At 38.9% G+C, this 19,167-nt stretch overlaps 2 protein-coding genes across 2 annotated transcripts in view; one reads left to right on the top strand and one right to left on the bottom strand.

Annotated features, from left to right (window-relative positions):
- The window catches only part of asic2 (acid-sensing (proton-gated) ion channel 2), a 314,110-nt gene that overhangs the window by 224,952 nt on the left and 69,991 nt on the right, over window positions 1-19,167 (bottom strand). The gene's annotated exons all lie outside the window — the stretch shown is intronic.
- On the top strand, window positions 14,009-15,051 carry LOC129098051 (uncharacterized). Its single transcript, XM_054606998.1, has 2 exons — window positions 14,009-14,263; window positions 14,380-15,051. Exons 1-2 carry the CDS (start codon window positions 14,018-14,020, stop codon window positions 15,025-15,027), a joined length of 894 nt encoding a protein of 297 aa, XP_054462973.1. The 5' UTR covers window positions 14,009-14,017; the 3' UTR covers window positions 15,028-15,051.

The following is a 19,167-nucleotide window of genomic DNA, read 5'->3' as shown; positions in this document are numbered from 1 at the left end:
GTGTAGCAAGTTACCACAATAACAAAGGCATAAAGCTCTCCATCTCACTCTCTCTTTCACTTATTTTTCTGTTATCTATTGTATAATCCTCTGATATTATTGATGTTTTTATTTCAGAACTTCTCACTTAAAAGAAAATGCAGCAGTCATCCTGCAGTTAAAAAATGCCATCATTCCCGCTCTCTTTATTACAGAAGGGAAAATGTGGTGTTTGAGACATATTTTTCCATTTAACGTGTCAATGAGAGATGTTGAGGATCAACCTCTGCAGGCCGTCCTCCCAATAAATGGTCCCTGAGTAAAGTTTTTTTCTAGAAATGCAGAGATCAATCTACTGCTGAAGGAAACCGGCTGGTTTTCAGCTGATCCACCGTGATCGGTTACCAGCTAGTCAGTCTGATATTTACAATTTTTTGCCGGTCACATTTAAACATGCATGACAGTTTTACGTCGGACAGCCACAAACGCTAACACATACAGACCATGACGTTCTTCAGCGCAACTGAAGACGTGGCTAACAGATAACGTTAACGGAGGTTGCATTGACTTGTATTATGATGCATTCAACCTCTATGCAGTAATAATGAGTATTGAGCAAAGGTAAATTATAACCTTATCACGACGGGTTCAATTGTAATCTCGTAAAACATTGTTTTTAGCATGAAACTTGAATTAATACAGTTGTTTGAAGGATATGTTTCCAATATACAATAGATATTAGAAAATATTTAATAAGAAATGATGACCTGTTAAACTTCACAAGCTCCAAAATGATTATAGTATATACCTTAAACTAGTAATACCAAGATTACATTTTTTTATTGAAGCAAGTATTTCAATAAAAAATACAATAATTTATCTTTTAATGCAAATAACTGCAATATATGACAATAAGGTAAAAGGTTAATATTTAGAATGTTTAATGGTTTACACTGACTACAGTTTGGTTGAAATTCTTTTTAGGTATGGTGGTGAAAAAGGTGCTCAGAAGCCTTGCTGTTGATTACAGTTCTTTGGAATCACAAAATCTGTAATCATAAAGTCGGAATAGGCCACGAAAACTTTTGGTGAATATAGTTTTTTTAAGAACAGGTTCCTACTCTAATCTGGTCTTTTGGTCATGGTTGCCATGTTTAATATGAAATCCTAAGATTTAGACACAAGAGAGGAAGTTTATTGCCCATGCAAGTACATATTAATCATATTTTGTATGACCACCGCTTTTCTGAAACATACCAATGCTAAACCATAAGTAAAACTAAGAATTATATGGATTTATTCTGGCACATTTTCAATATTATATCCTTCTTTCTTGTTTATAACGCAAAATCCAAAATGATTGTTTTCACTAACCCTTAGTAGAAAATAATCATAATACTGTGCACTGTACCCACAAGGGGTTTATAGGGTTATTGATCAATACCAATGCCTCAACAATACTTCACCAAGCAGCTTTCAAAATTCAATGTCTGGCCCATATTCTGTTTTGGAACAACAATATCGCCCTACTGCAGCAATATTTAACAACTCAGTGGTGCTAAAAGGGTTTGTCTTCAAAAGACATTTTGTTCTGAAGCCAACAAAGAAAGCCATGGCCAGAGCAACTGCTTAAAAGAGAGCAGCATTCATTTTCCTGATTCCAGACTCCCTAGCAAAGAGACTGATAAGAGGTCTAGAGGCCAAAAGGTCTTTGTTCCTACTCCTGGAAATATGAAAAGGGATAGATGGAGTCCTCCTGTGAGATACACAGATCTTAAGAATAAATAATGAATTACTGTTAAGGCAGCACACTGGCGCAAGATATTTTTAAGGTAATGAAATAAAAAAAAAACCAGTGATGATTGGTTGATTTATGAACTGCTGGTCTGGACTTAAATATGACTGCTTCAAGATGGAGCTGAACTAAACTGCTCAGGTCTGAAATTGTCAGCCTCCACCCTTCACTGAGAACATCCAACAGAGTGTAACTAGGTTAAAGTGAAAATGAAAAACATTCCAAGCATCCCAGTATATGCCTAGTACATTCTGTGTGACATTTATGCCTTTACTGGATAGTTCACAGGTTGACATGCAATAAAGGCAATTTCGCAAAATGATTAAAAGCTAAATTTCCCTTCACAGTGCACACAGTCTCGTTAACGGTTGGTTTGTTTTAAGAGTTCGGTCCGAACAACCTCTTCATCAGGTATATGAACGAGTGTAGAAGCTCTAAATTAGATAAACGCAAAGCCTAAACTTATGAAATTTAATTAAGTTAATGTTATTGAAGTGCGTAGCCTTGAAATTTCAGGTTTTCTTAACTTTTTCTTTTTTACAGTGGAGATTTTAGCTAATCTTTCAAGTCTATCCCCACTAGACCACCAGTACAACAAGCTTTCTAGTTTTTTCATTTTGTATAAAACCCTCTGCATGTCTAATGTGCAATGTGTGACTGATGGTTCATCATTAAGCAAACACAGTGTCCCTCCTTTCATACATAGTTAAAGAGCACGCAGCTGGTTGGTGTAACTTCTAATAAAAATGGGTTTATTTGTAAGAACTGCTGCGTTTTTTTTTGTCTTTTTGTGTGGGCAGGAGGGCTCCACAGTTTGAACATTACACAACTTCCTCTCCACCCAACAATCTGCTTAACATTCATGTACCGTACGAACAGAGCAGCAAAGCTTAATGTTAATGTTGTAATAAGCTACGTATGGCAGCACGGCTGAAACCTGAAGTGAAATATGACATTTTATGATATGGTTGGCTGCAATCTCACCCTGAGGGAAAACTGCAACTCGCAGAAAAGCAGATATGGAGATAGAACCGAACAGCACAGGAGATAAGGAAAGATCCTGCACCTCTCATATATACACACACACACACACACACACACACACACAAACAAATCAAAAGAGGCCTCTTTAATGAGTCCGAGTGGCCTGTTCTTTGCCAAGCAGTAAACTGCCATCTGTCGTGACCGCTGATCAGGCTGCAGCCGCTCTCTCACATTGAATGTCTGATAAATTCATGATAATAAAAGGTAAGCAAATTAACCGGTTTGATCTCTGTTCCTTACTGTTTCCCGTTAAACCTTTCTGACTGATAAGAGCTCACAGCAGGCAGTCTGTGGACCAAACACATCCCCTAGTTACGTGGCAGAAAGAGGCAGCAGTGTGTGACGTACTCAGTGGTAATATAAATGCACATCTACATTAAAAACATATTGGTTATTTCCCAATAATGATTCAGGAGAAACAATAATAGCCTTAAAAACATAGAAGATAATATAAAAATGAATCTGACATTTAGAATATGATTATTCAGCTTGCTAACACAATAGAGTATAAAGTTTATAGAATGCAAAACATCTGTTTTTCATGCCTAAAATCACCACTTATATATCACAGGTAGTTTAGCTGGGTACTTTCCAGTCAGCTCAGTATCACTATGTCTAATCTTAAATGCTAATCTCAGTAAAATTAGTAATCAGTGGCATGTTAGATAAATGTTACAGGATTCAAATGAAAAATCTTCATAAACATCTTAGTACTGAACAAATACTGTTTACCAACCTCTGGCACATAACGCATTGTTGTTCTCACCTCAATGAAGACATGAGGAGATCAGGGCTTCCCTCCAGTAATGCACACACACACACACACACACACACGTACGTTATGTTTTTTTTTTAATTGCCTATTTACCATGCACAACTGTCACAGGAGACAAAACAAACAATGACGAGTTACAATGCATGTTTGGCTGGAAAACATCTAAAGCAGACTGCAGAAAGGTTTTGTGCTACTGATGAGGAAGAAACATAGGCAACAGTGTCATCAGCATAAAAGTGAAGTTGTCACAAACATCATTACATACCGTATACAGTATTTTGCAAGAAATTAATGGTCCTTGTATAGAACTCGGGGGCACACCCTGTAACATATTTTAGGAAGGATACTGTACATAGTGATACTACATTAATCAAAAGGTAAATCCTGGGCGTATCTATAAATCAATTTCTAATACCAGAGACATCTATGGCAGAACCAGCCATCCCACACACACAACCCTTTGGATACAGAGTGAAAGAAAGAGATCTTCCAAAATGTATTCAGATCATCCTCAACTTTTACAATTCTACTATGGATCAGTTCTGACAACAGTCTCCACCTCTGACTTTAACAGCTGTAAAGAATATATCTTTACTGGGTTATCAGCCTGTGTCAAGCTCACATGTGCACACATTTGGGCTTTGAGGGTGCGTATATGTGGGAGTGTGTGGGTGTGTGTGTGTTTCCAGCTTAGTGAGGCCACAGACTTATCCCATTATGTTATCCTTCAGTGCTGTTAATGAGCTCCAGATCACACTTACTCCATCTTCACATCCCCTTCGGACACAATACTCATAAAGTAAACACACCAACAAGTGATGGAGAGACCGAGGAGAGGCTTTATGAGTTTGTGTGAGAGAATGTTCTGATTATTCAGGAGTTACAGATAAATAATTGTATCTGGTTGGAGAAATGAGTTTAAAATGCCCCGTAGTACCAAAGTTATGAACAAAATAATTGGTAGAGATGCAATCCATCAACAGATAATACACACAAGTCTTTGTGGAGCATCCCAGCTGACTAAACAAGAAACACAATGGATATAAAGCTGGTATTGTGTTTTTGTGCAACATTATCCTTCTAATTTATTCATTCTGAAATGATTTTTCCATTCCAATATCTGACTCCCTTTTTTACAGTATGCAGATGTATTGATTCAAACATGATATTGGGCTGAATTTGCTAATTCAGTTAAGGGGGGTTTAGGAAACAAATGCACCACTGGCGATTCTTAAATAGCATTCATTTATTATGTATTCGGACGTGGTGGGACCTTCTCTTTGCTTTCATTTAACTCACAGCCAATTTAGTAGTGTGTCTGCAGAACTAAACAGGCTATCCCTTTCTTTTTCTCATTGTTTTGGTTTTCTGGCCAATAACTTTACTGTTTTGGTTCACTGTCACCACTCTCATCAACCATATTTTCAGCAGCTGTTTTCTCTGAAAAAATAAAAAAGTTGGTAAACCTAGCAGTGCATTTAGTGCCTAAAGAGATAGATGTGTCCCACAGGAGTTGGTGGAGACCCTCTTTAGACAAATTTACAGTTTAAATAACTTTTTTGAGTCGACAAACTGCATTGTATTCTGGTCTGATGAAACACTATATGGGAGACATTACTATCAATGCCTGTTTTGATGATACTTCACAGAACGCCGATATTAAATAGTTTGACTCGAAAGATCCCCCTGTTCATTGATTTTCAAACGCTGACAAAGAAACTTGAAATTAACTGTTGATGTTTTAAATCAATACACATCACTCTGCTGCTGTATCTTAGCCGCTGTATATTTCCCAAAGTGGAACAGTGTCTATATCTGGTTCATTACAGCAACAGGAAAAATAAATACAACAAGAAAGAGAAACATGGCCCAAGACGTTTCAAAAACCACACTATCAAAAGGTTTTATGGCAGTGTTAAGTTGTTACAGGGTGGATATTAAAATTTCTGCCATACAAATGACTCAGGTTTAGGTCAGTAATAATGGCAATAATGATGATTATAGATTAACTGAGGCAACTGGCAACACGAAAGTGACCTAATCTCTTCAATAACTTTGTGCTCTCTGAAAATGTGTAGCTTCCCCAGACTAACTGAGATCGATGTCAGGTCAACAAAGAAAGGAATTGTCCAGAGTTGTTCTCTAAAATCTTCTATTACAAGCTCTAAGGCCTTGATCTCTAGTACACATCCACAGAAAGGATTCAGCCGCTAACCTCTGATCCACTCATTGTCCTTCTCCACACCCCTGGATCAACAACAGGCCACAGGGATAATACAACAGCAGCACAGTGGCAAAACTGCCAAATAACCCCCCAAAAAATCTGTCACACATAAAGGCGCACAGAAAGTCTGAACACAGAGTTACAGAGCAGCTACGAACTAAGAGTAAATACAGCCGAATAAAAATATATCATTTCAGCTTTGGCCACAGGCTACAGGGGCGGTGTGAATTTTCTTTTTGTAACTAAGCCGATACATAACGTCTGATTTATGCCTGAAAAGGTGGCTTGAGAGTCATCGAGTATGACGGTTGCTAAATTTGTCCTCTGAGTCATGTCATCCCGAGGACAACGAGCTCATACTGTAATGACGGCTCAATTAAATCATTTTGATGGGAAATAATACCAGACCTTGAGAGCTCTCAGAAGCTTCAGAAACAATACTAATAACCTAGCTTTTCAATAGTCTAAAGGGTTTTCTAGTACTCTCGTTGTCATTTTAACACAGTCAGAGCTGCCACACTTCAACTATTTTATTCTGATGGTTTGACCTGCCTAATTAGCACGGTGTAAGTAGGCAGCAGAAGCACGGTAATATGTTCATATTGTCCAAAGTGGTGGGAGGAGAGGGCTTTTAATGTCAGAAATATTTGTGTAAACATGGTAAAGTATATTGTTTCCTATGGTGGTGATGTGGACATGCTGGTGGAATTTAGGTAAAACAGATCTGAGGTTTGTTCATCACCAGCTATAATAAAAATACCATCCAGTTGTTTTGTCATGTGTCTGCTGAAAACCTCATACGATTCCTGTACTGCATTTTTTGAATTTGAATTCGGAGGAATGTAAATAGCAGTAACAAAAACACTGGTTTATTCTCTTGGCAGATATTATGGCTGTCATCTCACCATTGAAATATCAACATCGGGGAATCATTGTCCATCAACTTTGACGCACAAAGCATCATTGATGTAAACACACAGTCCCCTGCATCTGCACGTGCCTGTTGCCATATGTGTTTGCAAACCAGTGCACGGACCAATCAGCATGCTTCCAATGATGGCTTCTCAGATGGTTCTGTGTAACAAACCATCTTGCGGGTCAGGTTAGCAGCACTAACACAAATTTAACCTATTCTAACCTGTTCTTAACTATCCCTACAATAACTTTGTCTGCTTAAAATGATCAGTATCAATATTCTGTCATATATATTAGCTTACATTAAAATTGCACTGGGAATCAGTCTTAAATTATGATATATTTTGTGACTTGCAGTAACTCCTCAAGAACATTTCATTTCATTCTCCTGCCTATACTACTAATAAACCTACTGCACCAGTTCACACTGCTATAAATTGAAAGGAAATGACTTTAGGAAGATGTGTAATGTGTTAAATAACTACATTTAATAAACTATTTCAGCACATAGCCTGAATACAAGGATAAATATTTAAACTTTTAGAAATTACCACAGCAGGTTTTAAATTTAACCTCAGACTACAGGACTGATATCAAAGCCTCCAGCAGCACCAAAGATGACACATTTATCAGTAGATGTAGCAGTAAAGACAGATGTGTTCTGAATGAAGAGTCCCACTGAGTACACTTTAACAGCAGATGACAGGCCGCATGACAAATACACATGCAACGTCTGCTCTGCTCCCCTAAACATAAGGCCTGTTAATGTAGCAGACATGGCATATCATTACTTCCTCTTTTCTTTCCCATAGCAAGCAAGCACACACACACACACACACACACACACACACACACACACACACACACACACACACACACACACACACACACACACACACACACACACACACACACACACACACACACACACACACACCACACACACACACACACACACACACACACACACCCTCCCATCTGTTTACCAGTTCACTCCAGGACAAGCAACCAGGGAAAAGATTCAGACACACAGCAAATATGAAGCACCAGAGCCTCAACGGTTACGGGACTAAACGCTGCATTTATACCATCTAATGAACCCGCTTGTTTACTGCTCACTGCTGCTCAAGTCAAACAGACGCAGCACGTTATCTTATCAGATGGTAGAAAAATGTCTCTCGTTACAGAGCTGTAAGTCTGTCAACGCATTGAAATGGGGCTGATGCTGCAAAAATGTTAAAGCAGTCACAAACTCCATGGTTTGCATCAAATTTCATGCAGATCACTAAACATAGTAAATCGAAAATCTTTTCGGCTAAAAGGTTTAAAGTCAATGTGAAACGGAAATAAGAGCATATTTAGCTTCTGTACTGTGAAGTACTTCAAGAATATAACATACTTGCACTGCAGTTACACTGAGCCGGTTGAAAATTGGCGAAGTTTCCCTTAAATTAATCAAACTTCAGTCACATTGCTTCAGAAATAAACATTTTTGCCGAATTATATCCAAACACACCACCTTCCTATCCCTCCATATTGCTATCTTGGCTACTACATTCCACAAACAGCTAGCTAGTTGCCCCAAGTCTCATTTTATTGGATTATTTTTTGGAAACGCCTCTCAGTGCAGGATGAGTCGCCAAACGTTGGAAACTAACTTCAGTTTTACTCAGAATTTTAAGGGTTCCACCCTCAGAGAGTGCTGGAAACAATCAGTCTGATATGCTTTGCGCTGCTGCTGTTACTTATTTCTGCTTTCAAATTCACTTCTCTCCTCAATCTATTATTACAGTTGTCACACTGCAGTTAAACAACGGTGTCACTCCCCATTGAAGAGCTCAATCCTGTAACGTCCACACAGCCTTCACTTTAGGATGAAATGGACAAAAACCCTTTCTGCAGCTGCACTCACTGTCAGAAAGATGCAGGTGTCTCGGTTTGAGATATTGATATATCTTGTTTTAATACATCTCCTGGAAATGTAATTGTGACTAAATTGACATAGAATTATCTAAATTAGAGAATTGAATACCTAAAAATTAGGTGAAGTCATTACGCTGATGCAAAAGTCTTGTAAATGCCATACTGCCATATGCCATAAAAGTGCAGTCCAGTGATTACCAGCATTGCCCACTATGGCCAAATATGACCAAAGATAACAGGTATGTCCCAAACAAAATGTTTTGGACTTAATCCGGAATCCTTTCATATTTGCAATCTGTCGAACCAGTCCTATCTAATACTTATACTCACCTTAAATTGCATGACCCCTATTGGGATCCATATTCTTCAAATATGTTCAAAATCAATCTATAATTTTGTCATCCTGATTGTCAATAATTTATTACGTTGGTTATTCGGTGTAACATAAATTGCATGTGTGACTCTCTTCAGAGAAGAGGCCCTCCTCTGTTTCTCTGCCTGAGGTGTTTTCCAATTTTTCATCTCTCATTAAACAGATTTTTCTGGTAATTTTTCCTGAACCGAATTGAGAAGTCTGAAGATAAACCATGTTGTATGCTGTATAGATTGTAAAGCCCCTTGAGGCAAATTTGTGATTTTTGATATTGGGCCATATAAATAAATATGACTTGACTCAATAAGGATTGAATATGTATCCGACACAATGAAATAACCGAAGGTCCTGATTCACTAATATAGAGATAATCTGATTAAATTATGATATGATTTGAACAAAAGTTTTTACTGGGTGAACTCCTGAAATTGAGCATTTGCTGGAGAAAAGATATCTCAACTGTTTGATTTATTGGAACAAAAGAAACAGTCCAGTTTCTTCCCTCACAAATGATCTTTGGCAGTAAAGTACTGAAGCAGGCTGCCGAAAGCACTCAGCCAGACAACAGTCAAGTTTAATGCTGGCCTGTCACCAAGCTTCTCACATAATTGACGTTAATTAGCGACAACTGATGACCTACTTCCGGCGATGTTTGTGAAACGGTGTAGAGTTACTGTCAGTGCCAGCTGGAAATGTAAAGCTTCTACTAGAATTCTGAGGATGCTGCTCTTTGCTACTAAGAACCAGCGAGGAGAGATAACATCTCAGCAGCCGACAAGAAGAGACTCAACAAGCTTGTCAGGAAGGCCAGCAGTGTGCTGGGGTGTCCACTGGATACGGTGGAGGTGGTGGGAGACAGGAGGATGATGGCCAAGCTGTCATCCCTGATGAACAACACCTCTCACCCCATGCAGGACACCCTGGCAGCTCTGTACAGCTCCTTCAGCCACCGGCTGCTTCACCCCCGGTGTGTGAAGGAGAGGTACCGCAGGTCCTTCCTTCCAGCTGCTGTCAGGCTGCACAACCAACTCTGCTCCCAGCAGACCACATGACAATAAAAACATGACAATAAAAACCTGTGCAATACATTACACTGTGCAATAATAGTTAAAATAGTTTTTTCTGTCTGTAAATATAATATTTCAGTTATTGTTGATTTTCTACTGTTTTTTATTGCTTATTTATAATACTTGTTTTTTTATTTTCATTTTTTATTTTTATCTTGTCTTTCTTCTACTATGTCTCTTGTGTGCACTTTACTCTATGCTGCTATAAGCCTGCAAATTTCCCCGCTGCGGGACTAATAAAGGATTATCTTATCTTATCTTATCTTATAACAGATTTGTAAGCATCAAATTTGATGTGTATTTAGCTAACCTGACCTCAGAGTTACTTGCATCAACCAATTTTATTTTAGCTGACAAACTCTAAAAGATAAAACAAAAAAACATAATTTACTCTCATATTGCCCAACCCTACAGTTGTTTTGAGCGCTGCAAATTCAAAACAAAGTTAAAAAAGGCCACATTATGACACCTGTTCTTTTGCATAAATACACCAGTTCTTTTCAAAGGTGGCAGTTAAAAATGAGGCAAAAAGTTAAGAAATGACAGGACATTACAGGAGCAGTTTTAAACAATGTGTAAACTGTTTTGAGTAAACGTTTTGCTCATTTTGGCAGAAAATGAAATCAGCAACACATGCAGAAGTCAGCCTTGAAAGAAAATAGAAAAAACGTGTAAACAACAAAACTAAAACACAAGGGGGAAACAAAAACATCAATCAAGACGCCACAATGAATCAAAGACAAATAAAACTAAATAAGAAACATGAGAAAGGCAAGCTAACTTGGGTTCCTAAACTCAGGTCTCTTTACAGTGAGTAGATGTTCTTTTCATCATAAAGAACTTTAATACTAGTGTTGGTTTTGATGCATAAGTTTCAATGCCGATATATCGACCATACCATGGGATACTTCTATTGGAGGATTATAAAAGTTGTTCTTCAATAAAACAATTTTGTAATTGAACAATAAAAACAGAACTTCTCAAATCACATTTCATAACAGAATTTTTGATACTTTGCCACGATTGCTTAATTCTATAACAAAGAAGGCTCACAGTTCGATACCCAGCCAAAGCCTTAAATTGACCTCTTACGATTTAAACAAGGCACACTGGCTTTTGTGAATCAGGTTCCGTTTCCTCACAGAACTCTACTTCCAAATCCCTTAGATCCGTGGTTCTCAACATCATACTCCCCAAGAGGGTAACAAGAATATTTTCCAGACGTCACCAGATTATGGGATGATATCTCATATTTTGGAAAGGGGAATGTTTTTTAAATTGCATTGCCTGTACCAGTGATAATCTTTAAAAAAAAAAAGACCAAAGTTCTGTGACAGAAGATGATCCAATGAAAGGTTGAATGAGTGGGAGGAAGACAGGGATGAGGATGAAGAGAGCAGAGGTTTAAGTGATGTCGAGAGAGAGCAGAACATGAAGGAGTCTCTCACAGATGAACAGGAAATGAGCCACACATAGACAGAGATGTACCGTAGGGAGACAGACTGAGTGATGTGGAAGATGGGGGTTGCAGCCAAGGGCATAGAATTTGGTAGGGACATATCCCCTACCAATATATAGCGACTCCTGAATTGTCCCTAGCAATAATTTTGATCCAAAAAGCTGCTTTCATACAGTCGAAAATTGGCGAGAGAATAAACCAAAAGCAAAATTCTTGTCAGGTAACTATGACGGAGCATTTGGGCCAATGTTATTAGGTCATAATATAATAATATAGTTACAGTGAACCAGGTGAAATGAAGAGGCTAGGTGTTTTTCCCGCTACTGACCAGCTGAAAAGGTTTGGAAGAATATCCATGAGCCAAATATTTAAGTGCCATCTTGATAACAGAGCTCAAGATTGTGGCTTTATATAATTTAAGTTTACTCATTATTATTGATTCATTTAGGATATTCCAAAAAAATAATCCAATGACAGGAGAGTAAATAATGTAATCATGTGTGTTGATTTAGCATGGATAACCTTAAATGAGAAAAGTTGATGTACGGGAGAATAAATGTTTGAAAGAAATACAGATTTTGCCAGAGATCCTTACTGCATTTCAATCCATTACATTTTGAATTGTCACCGGTCTTCCTTTTGGGTATTGAAGTGCCAGCTGATGATGGTTTTGAATTCGCTCTAGTCAGTCGGTAATGGGAGCATGTGAGCTGTTAGAGCATGACTCAGGGCTGCAGGGTTACACTGAGGCCATGCATCAACAACATGGCACCTGGAGCCAAAGGACAACTCCAGTTAGTCATATACTGCTGTGCTAAACTTTATTGGTGTTTTTATATTATATATATATATATATATATATATATATATTCGAGTAAAATGAAACCAGGCTTGTTTCTACAAAAGATCAATTGGGCTCTGACATGTTCAATTAAAAAAACTTTAAGACTTATGTGGGTATTTAAGCATTTCATGATCCAGTACATTTCCCAGACAAATCAAATGAAGAGTAGGAAGAGCACAGAGAGAAAAGAGAAGAATACTAGAGGGAAACTGAATAGGACGGTTCAACAGAGGATGAAACTAAGATAAAATAAAGCCATTGTTTCATGGAGGAAGACCTGACTCCTTTCTTTGTTGGCCACTGTGCTGGGTCAGTTAAAAATAGAACAAGGCTCTACAATTGAGGCTAATCTTTGCAGATGGGATGTGTGCAGCACGGCAGTTGTAGCAGCAGGGATGAATGTAGTCTCAGGCCACTGCAACAGAGCGTGTAAACCCCTACCACACACACACACACACACACACACACACACACACACACACACACACACACACACACACACACACACACACACACACACACACACTTTCCACACACACACACACACACACACACACACACACACACACACACACACACACAGTGTCTTTCCCAGACACGTCAACTCCAAACTATTTACTTTTGCATTGCTCTGTTATACATTTTGCACTTTGATTCTTATCTCAGCACGTTCATGCAGAGGTAAATGAAGTTGCTTAGCAACTTCACTCCACAAAGCCTTTTCCCTGCCTGTTTCTACCCCTCAGCAAAATAAACTCCCTCTGTATCTATCCCCTTCTCAAACCAAATACACCTACTACTTACAGTTTTTTTCGATTGCTTAAACACTAAAATCAAAAGTATGACACTATTATCAAAACCTTACACTCAAGGATCATAACATGAGCCCAGATCTGCACCACTATAAGCACAATGTCAGCTTCACACTTTTTGCAAAACAATACACACAGTGATTTGCAAAACACTAAACACACTTAACATACATTACACACAAAAATCTATCATGAAGTCACGTCCTTGCAATACCAAAGCACTGACTGTCAAATTACCACACCGTCCAACCAATTGGTTCAACACAGTCATCAGGTGTGCAAACACTTGTTTGCTTAATTGCAGACACAACAATCAGGTGTGTAAGCACTATAAAAAGCAGTAGGTGAGTTCAGCGTTCTCCAAGCACAATGGAAAGAGTCAGAGAAAGAGTAAGACGACGAGGAGGAGGAGGACGAGGAGAACGAGGAGGAAGAGGAAGAGGAAGAGGAAGAGGAAGACAAGAAGGTGCTCAAAGAGGACCGAATCTGACAAATGAGATCCGCGCAACACTGGTTGACCACGTTGTCAACCACGGCCTGACGCTGAGGGAGGCTGGACTGCGAGTACAGCCAAATCTAAGCCGATATACAGTGGCAAGTGTGATGAGAACATTTCGACTGGAAAATAGGTATTGTAAAAATATCATCATATCAAAAACATCTGCACGGTTTCAGTCACTGCTTACAGTACTGTATTCTATGCACTATCAGCACTTCTGTTACCTTTTCCTGTGAAATTACTGTACTATACTGGGTTTTTTTCTACATAGGATTGAGGGTCAGGGACGACAAGGGGGAAGGCCTCCTATGTTCACAGAACAGCAAGAGAGGGAGATAGTAAACATGGTTTTGGCCAACAATGCTATAACACTCAAGCAGCTCCAAGCTAACATTGTCAATAACCACGCCATTTTCAATGATATCCATCAGGTCTCAACATCAACACTGGCACGCATCCTAAAAAAGAAACATATTCAAATGAAGCAAATTTATCGAGTGCCTTTCGAGCGCAATTCCGAAAGGGTAAAACGACTGCGGCATGATTATGCAGAGGTATGTATTCACTTTAGCAGTGTGATCTTGCATACTGTCTCAGTTTTTTACTGTACTGTAATATGTATACTAGATCTACACTGAACTACACAATTTTGCCGGACACTGTTTTTCAGAGAGTTTTACGAATGGATGGAGAGGAGATCCAGCATGAGTTCATTTACGTAGATGAGGCTGGGTTCAACCTGACGAGAACACGAAGGAGGGGAAGAAACATCATTGGCCACAGGGCTATAGTCAATGTCCCAGGGCAACGTGGGGGTAATATAACACTCTGTGCAGCCATTACACAGAATGGGGTCCTCCACCGCCATGCCCATATGGGCGCTTACAACACAGCACTCATACTTACATTCTTGGACCAATTGCGCAACATAACAGCAGCAAATCAAATAAATCATATGCAATACATTGTTGTCTGGGACAATGTGTCTTTCCATCGCTCTGCTCTGGTTCAGAACTGGTTTCAGCAACATCCACATTTCACCGTCTTATATCTTCCACCATACTCTCCATTCCTCAACCCTATAGAAGAGTTTTTCTCGGCATGGCGGTGGAAGGTATATGATCTCCGTCTCCAGGCTGAGGTACCCCTCATCCAAGCCATGGAGGAGGCCTGTGACCAGATGGAGGTAGCAGCAATGCAAGGATGGATTCGTCATTCAAGACGTTTCTTTCCAAGGTGTCTTGCTAATGACAACATTGCCTGCGATGTTGATGAAATTCTCTGGCCAGATCCAGCTAGGCGAAGAGACAATGTCTAGTTGTTGTTTTTTAACTTACAATACGTAAAGTGACGTTTGATTACAGTATTATGAATCTCTATGTCAACATTTTGGGCGTGTTGAGAAATAAATGAGTTTCTTCAGTCTGCAACATTGGTCTTGTGTATTGTTTGGTGAATTTACATTATATTTGTACTTTGTTGATAGTAGCCTACTCTAATCATAGGGAAGTAGAAGTGCTAAAAGTGTTTTAGGTTTATCACAGCAGAGTGCTCGTGCAAACAGAGTATAGTAATGTGAAACGTGTGTGTTTCATATAGTAACAAAGTGTGGTTTTTAAAAAGAAGTGTATAGTTTTTACAGGAGTGTTTAATTTTGCAAAGGATCTGTAGTGTTTTGCTAATTGTGTGTAGTGTTTTGAAAACACAGGCCCTGTTTTGAAAATTGTGCTTAAGCAATCGAGAAAAACTGTAATATTGAGTGACAACTTCATTCAGCAGTGTTCAGGGTTGAATACAGGCCGTGTAATTTCACTGGTTCGACTACAACATGTCTGCTATTGTGACATCCCTGATGTCGCATAACCCCTCCTCGCACATTTTGGTTTTAGGTTTTTTTGCCGCTGCCACGGTTTTAGTTCAGTCCTCCACACAGGTTCGTAGAAGTTACAAGTCGCCCCAATTATGTGGGTTTTCCCACTGAGTTTAAATCAAAAATACTGCTTAAAACACTTTTGCATTTTGCTTTGACACCAAATCTTCCACCATAGTCTTGTCGGTCAACTCTCGTCATGTGCTAAGTGAAATCTGACTCCTGCTACTCTATGATGAGGCTGCTGCTGTATGGATGTTGGCACTGATATGCAAAAAATTTACTGATTGGGTTTAATTTCTATAAAAAAAAAAGCAAAACGACGATTGGCAATTAATATAATTGGTGTATGCCCGAAACACATGCAAAGCCTGCTCACCATATTGTAACATAAATACACAAATGTTCTTACATAAAATATGGTTGCTTACTCCTAAACCTACCAAACTTCTTACCTAAACTTCTTACCTAACTAAATACCAGTCCAGTCAAGAAGAAATACAATGTTGGTCCGTGCCCTCTAAATCGAAGCGTAGAAGCGTTTTCTGATCTGACTCGATCAGCAGGACGACAGCATTTGTCTGTGACATTCAAAACCGTCTCCTGCTTGAGCTCCTCTGATCAATTGACCTGATCAATTGATGTCACCAAGTTTCTCCCCATGGATGCAGACTGGCCGATCATTACGTAACAGCGGACAGCTCTGACCAGGGTCCGACAACTATTCGGCTCTATAGACTCTTATGCAATCCTTTCAAATTTTCTTTATTTTCAGGCTGATTTTGTGGACTTCGAGCTAGTCATGGTTAAACGTTGTGTAATGGTGATACTCGTTACCCTGAGATATACGTTTCTAAAACATTACGTTTCTATGTAAAAACAGAGTACATTAGCAGCGTTAGCACTTCAATGCTACTCTAGCTACTGAAGGTATACTGAATTTTTTTTTATGATTGTAACAGTGACTAAAGACCTACCTGGCTTTACAGGAACAGTGTTAAACTCGCATTTAATTGTCTTCTTTCTCAATCACCAGGTGACCATGTGATGGTTCACTTTTACACTGTGATCTGTAGCTTTAGCTTCTATCTTTATCTTTTCTACCTTTTTCGCTGCTGAATCAGTTTGACCCTTGTCCTTCAAACACATATTTTAGACCCTCTATCTGTTTCTCTCTGAAATCACTTTTTTGTTTTGCAAAAATGTGATAATATTTTTTCAGGAAGTGGAGCTAGAGACAGTGTGGGCTGCTCTGTGGTAGCTCTGACTGTTTGAAGGAGTAGCAGCAGGGGGCGGGGCTTAGCAAAGAGTAAATCCCCTCTCATCACTCTAGTATCCACATCACCTGCAGTACTTAAACAAAGGTTCAGATTTCAAACATTTCTTTTTTCTTTTTTAAGGCTGAAATGGCCACCTCCCTCTGTTTCCCTTTTGGTTTCTGGAGCTACAGAAATCAGTATTCAAACTTTTCATGTATACTCAAATTTAAGACCGATTTGACCTATTACATCAATTTCAAACTTAAAGAGTACATAGATTATTAAACAGTTAAATGCAAAGTAAAAGCTAAAAGGATATTAACACATTTATTATGCATGTTGAACGGCTTACATTTCAAATTTGAACATCAAAATCAAAACTCTTTATTTGTACATTTCTTTTGTATTTGGAGATTTTATTTCAAAACTTTTTTACGGTGCCATAAAAACACTCGATCGATCTCTCTCCTCTCTCAGAGTGCTTCACTCGTTCGATGTAATGAAAAAAATAACACTGCTACTACAATTTCCTGAGCCTCGGTTCTCCTCTGGGAGCCTCTGAGCATGAAATCTCCTATACCTGAGATGGAAAAAATTAATATTTTATGTCATGCTATAGAACTTTGCTGAAACTCCTTCAAATTCAGACCGCTGCCTTCCCTTTACAGGGGGACCTTAAGCTTTAAAGGGCACCATGATGTCTTTACATTTACATTATGTTAATATGATGCGGGCAGTGGGTAATGCCGTAACACCACACATCACTGAAACAATGATAATTATCTGCAAAACTGCGTCAGTAATTATGAGCTGTTGGTAGGTATGTCAGAGATTTAGACTGACGACTACAGTCCCCAAGGGCTACTCACCACAATGTTCAAGCTAATTTCTAATTAGCAACCTCGACCGACTGCGAAATAAAAGCCGATTTGGCCCGCTGTCCCTGTAATGGATTCAATTAGCAGTGAACGCGGGGTGGAATTAAAACCACATACAGCCAAAACCCCTGTGCTGCAGCCGTGTCCCTGAGGAAGGTGGAAGAGCGAGATTACCGCATTAAAGAAGGCTCATGCCTCATTTATACTTCTGTGGAAAAGATGCGCAGAGCCGCAGAGGCGGCGGTGGACCTCCTGAAAAATGTCACTATGTGCCAACCAATCCATCACGAGTGCCTTCCCTGAGAAATAGATGCCCACACCGAACGCATAGGGGCACAGCTGCAGGAGGCCTAAACCAAACAAACAAACACGCATCCTCATCAGCTCTCACATTTTTTAAAATACCTTAATGATTTAACAGTATCATATATCTAATGGTCTTTGTAATTACCTTCTTAATGGCTGCTTAGACAGTCTAAGCATGTGACTGTGTTAAAACCACATCTTTGCTTGGTCATTTCCTTGACTGGCTTAATAACCGAGTCTCTCTTGAGAAGAAAATACTGCGATCCTTTTGAGATCTTCATAGAAATGTATGTTAGTATGTGTGCGCTCGATTATATATGCTGCTGGCATGTATATTTAAAAGTGTTAAGTGCCACGTTTTCACATCAATAAAACATTACCACATTCATTCTGAGAATCACTGCATGCAAAGAAGAACTCTGCCAAGCAGACTGGCAGCCTCTACACAGCATGTTAGATGATCTGATGCTGGTTCGGAGTAGAGTGGCAGTGTTCTGAAGTGCTTGATGGCACCAAACTTGGCTGAAACTCTGTCCCAACATGTTTGTCCTCTTTGGCAAAGGCAAACAGAAACTGTTAACTCAGGAAGTAGCAAAACAAAATATACCTATCTTTTTGGGGAAATATGGTCTAAATATTAAAGAAGAAATCCAGTTTACCAAAAATAAGGTTTGATTGTCATACAGTAGTTTTGTCAATATTTTCTCCTGACTATGATCTTTGCAGAGACGTTTCACACCTTCATAAATAAGTTGCATGTTCCCTTAAAAGTCCCTTTACAAACACTTTTGTATAAATGTCTTTGTGCTTTATTAGTTTTTTTCTGGAAGCCTTTATATCTTGACTTAGCAGCGCAATTTAATGGTTTCTCAGGTGAGTGTGGCAGGTTTAAAGAGAATAAATACAATACACGCAGGATCTTTAAGTGCATTTGGTTTGTAGACCCAAAATATATAGGGCCGGATAAATTATCGGCCAATAACGGGAAATGTATATTATTATGTATTATTGCGTTATGTGAAACAATCATCGGATTATAATATAAAGCCAAATTGCTTTCATTGACTTAACAAGCGCAGCATCTAAACACTCTGATAGAGTATGCACTTAAAGTTGGTTTGTGATCTGCCAATCAATACAGAGGA

Source organism: Anoplopoma fimbria, chromosome 11 (assembly GCF_027596085.1).
Source record: "Anoplopoma fimbria isolate UVic2021 breed Golden Eagle Sablefish chromosome 11, Afim_UVic_2022, whole genome shotgun sequence".
Classification (NCBI taxonomy): Eukaryota; Metazoa; Chordata; class Actinopteri; order Perciformes; family Anoplopomatidae; genus Anoplopoma; species Anoplopoma fimbria.
The sequence above is the reverse complement of the archived record's forward strand: the minus strand, read 5'-3'. Positions and strand labels throughout refer to the sequence as shown.

Excerpts from the sequence above, each read along its gene's own strand:
- LOC129098051 (XM_054606998.1), top strand. The coding sequence starts at position 14,018 with ATGTTCACAGAACAGCAAGAGAGGGAGATAGTAAACATGGTTTTGGCC. Across the intron at positions 14,264-14,379 it reads TGCGGCATGATTATGCAGAG|AGAGTTTTACGAATGGATGG; the intron begins GTATGTATTCAC and ends ACTGTTTTTCAG.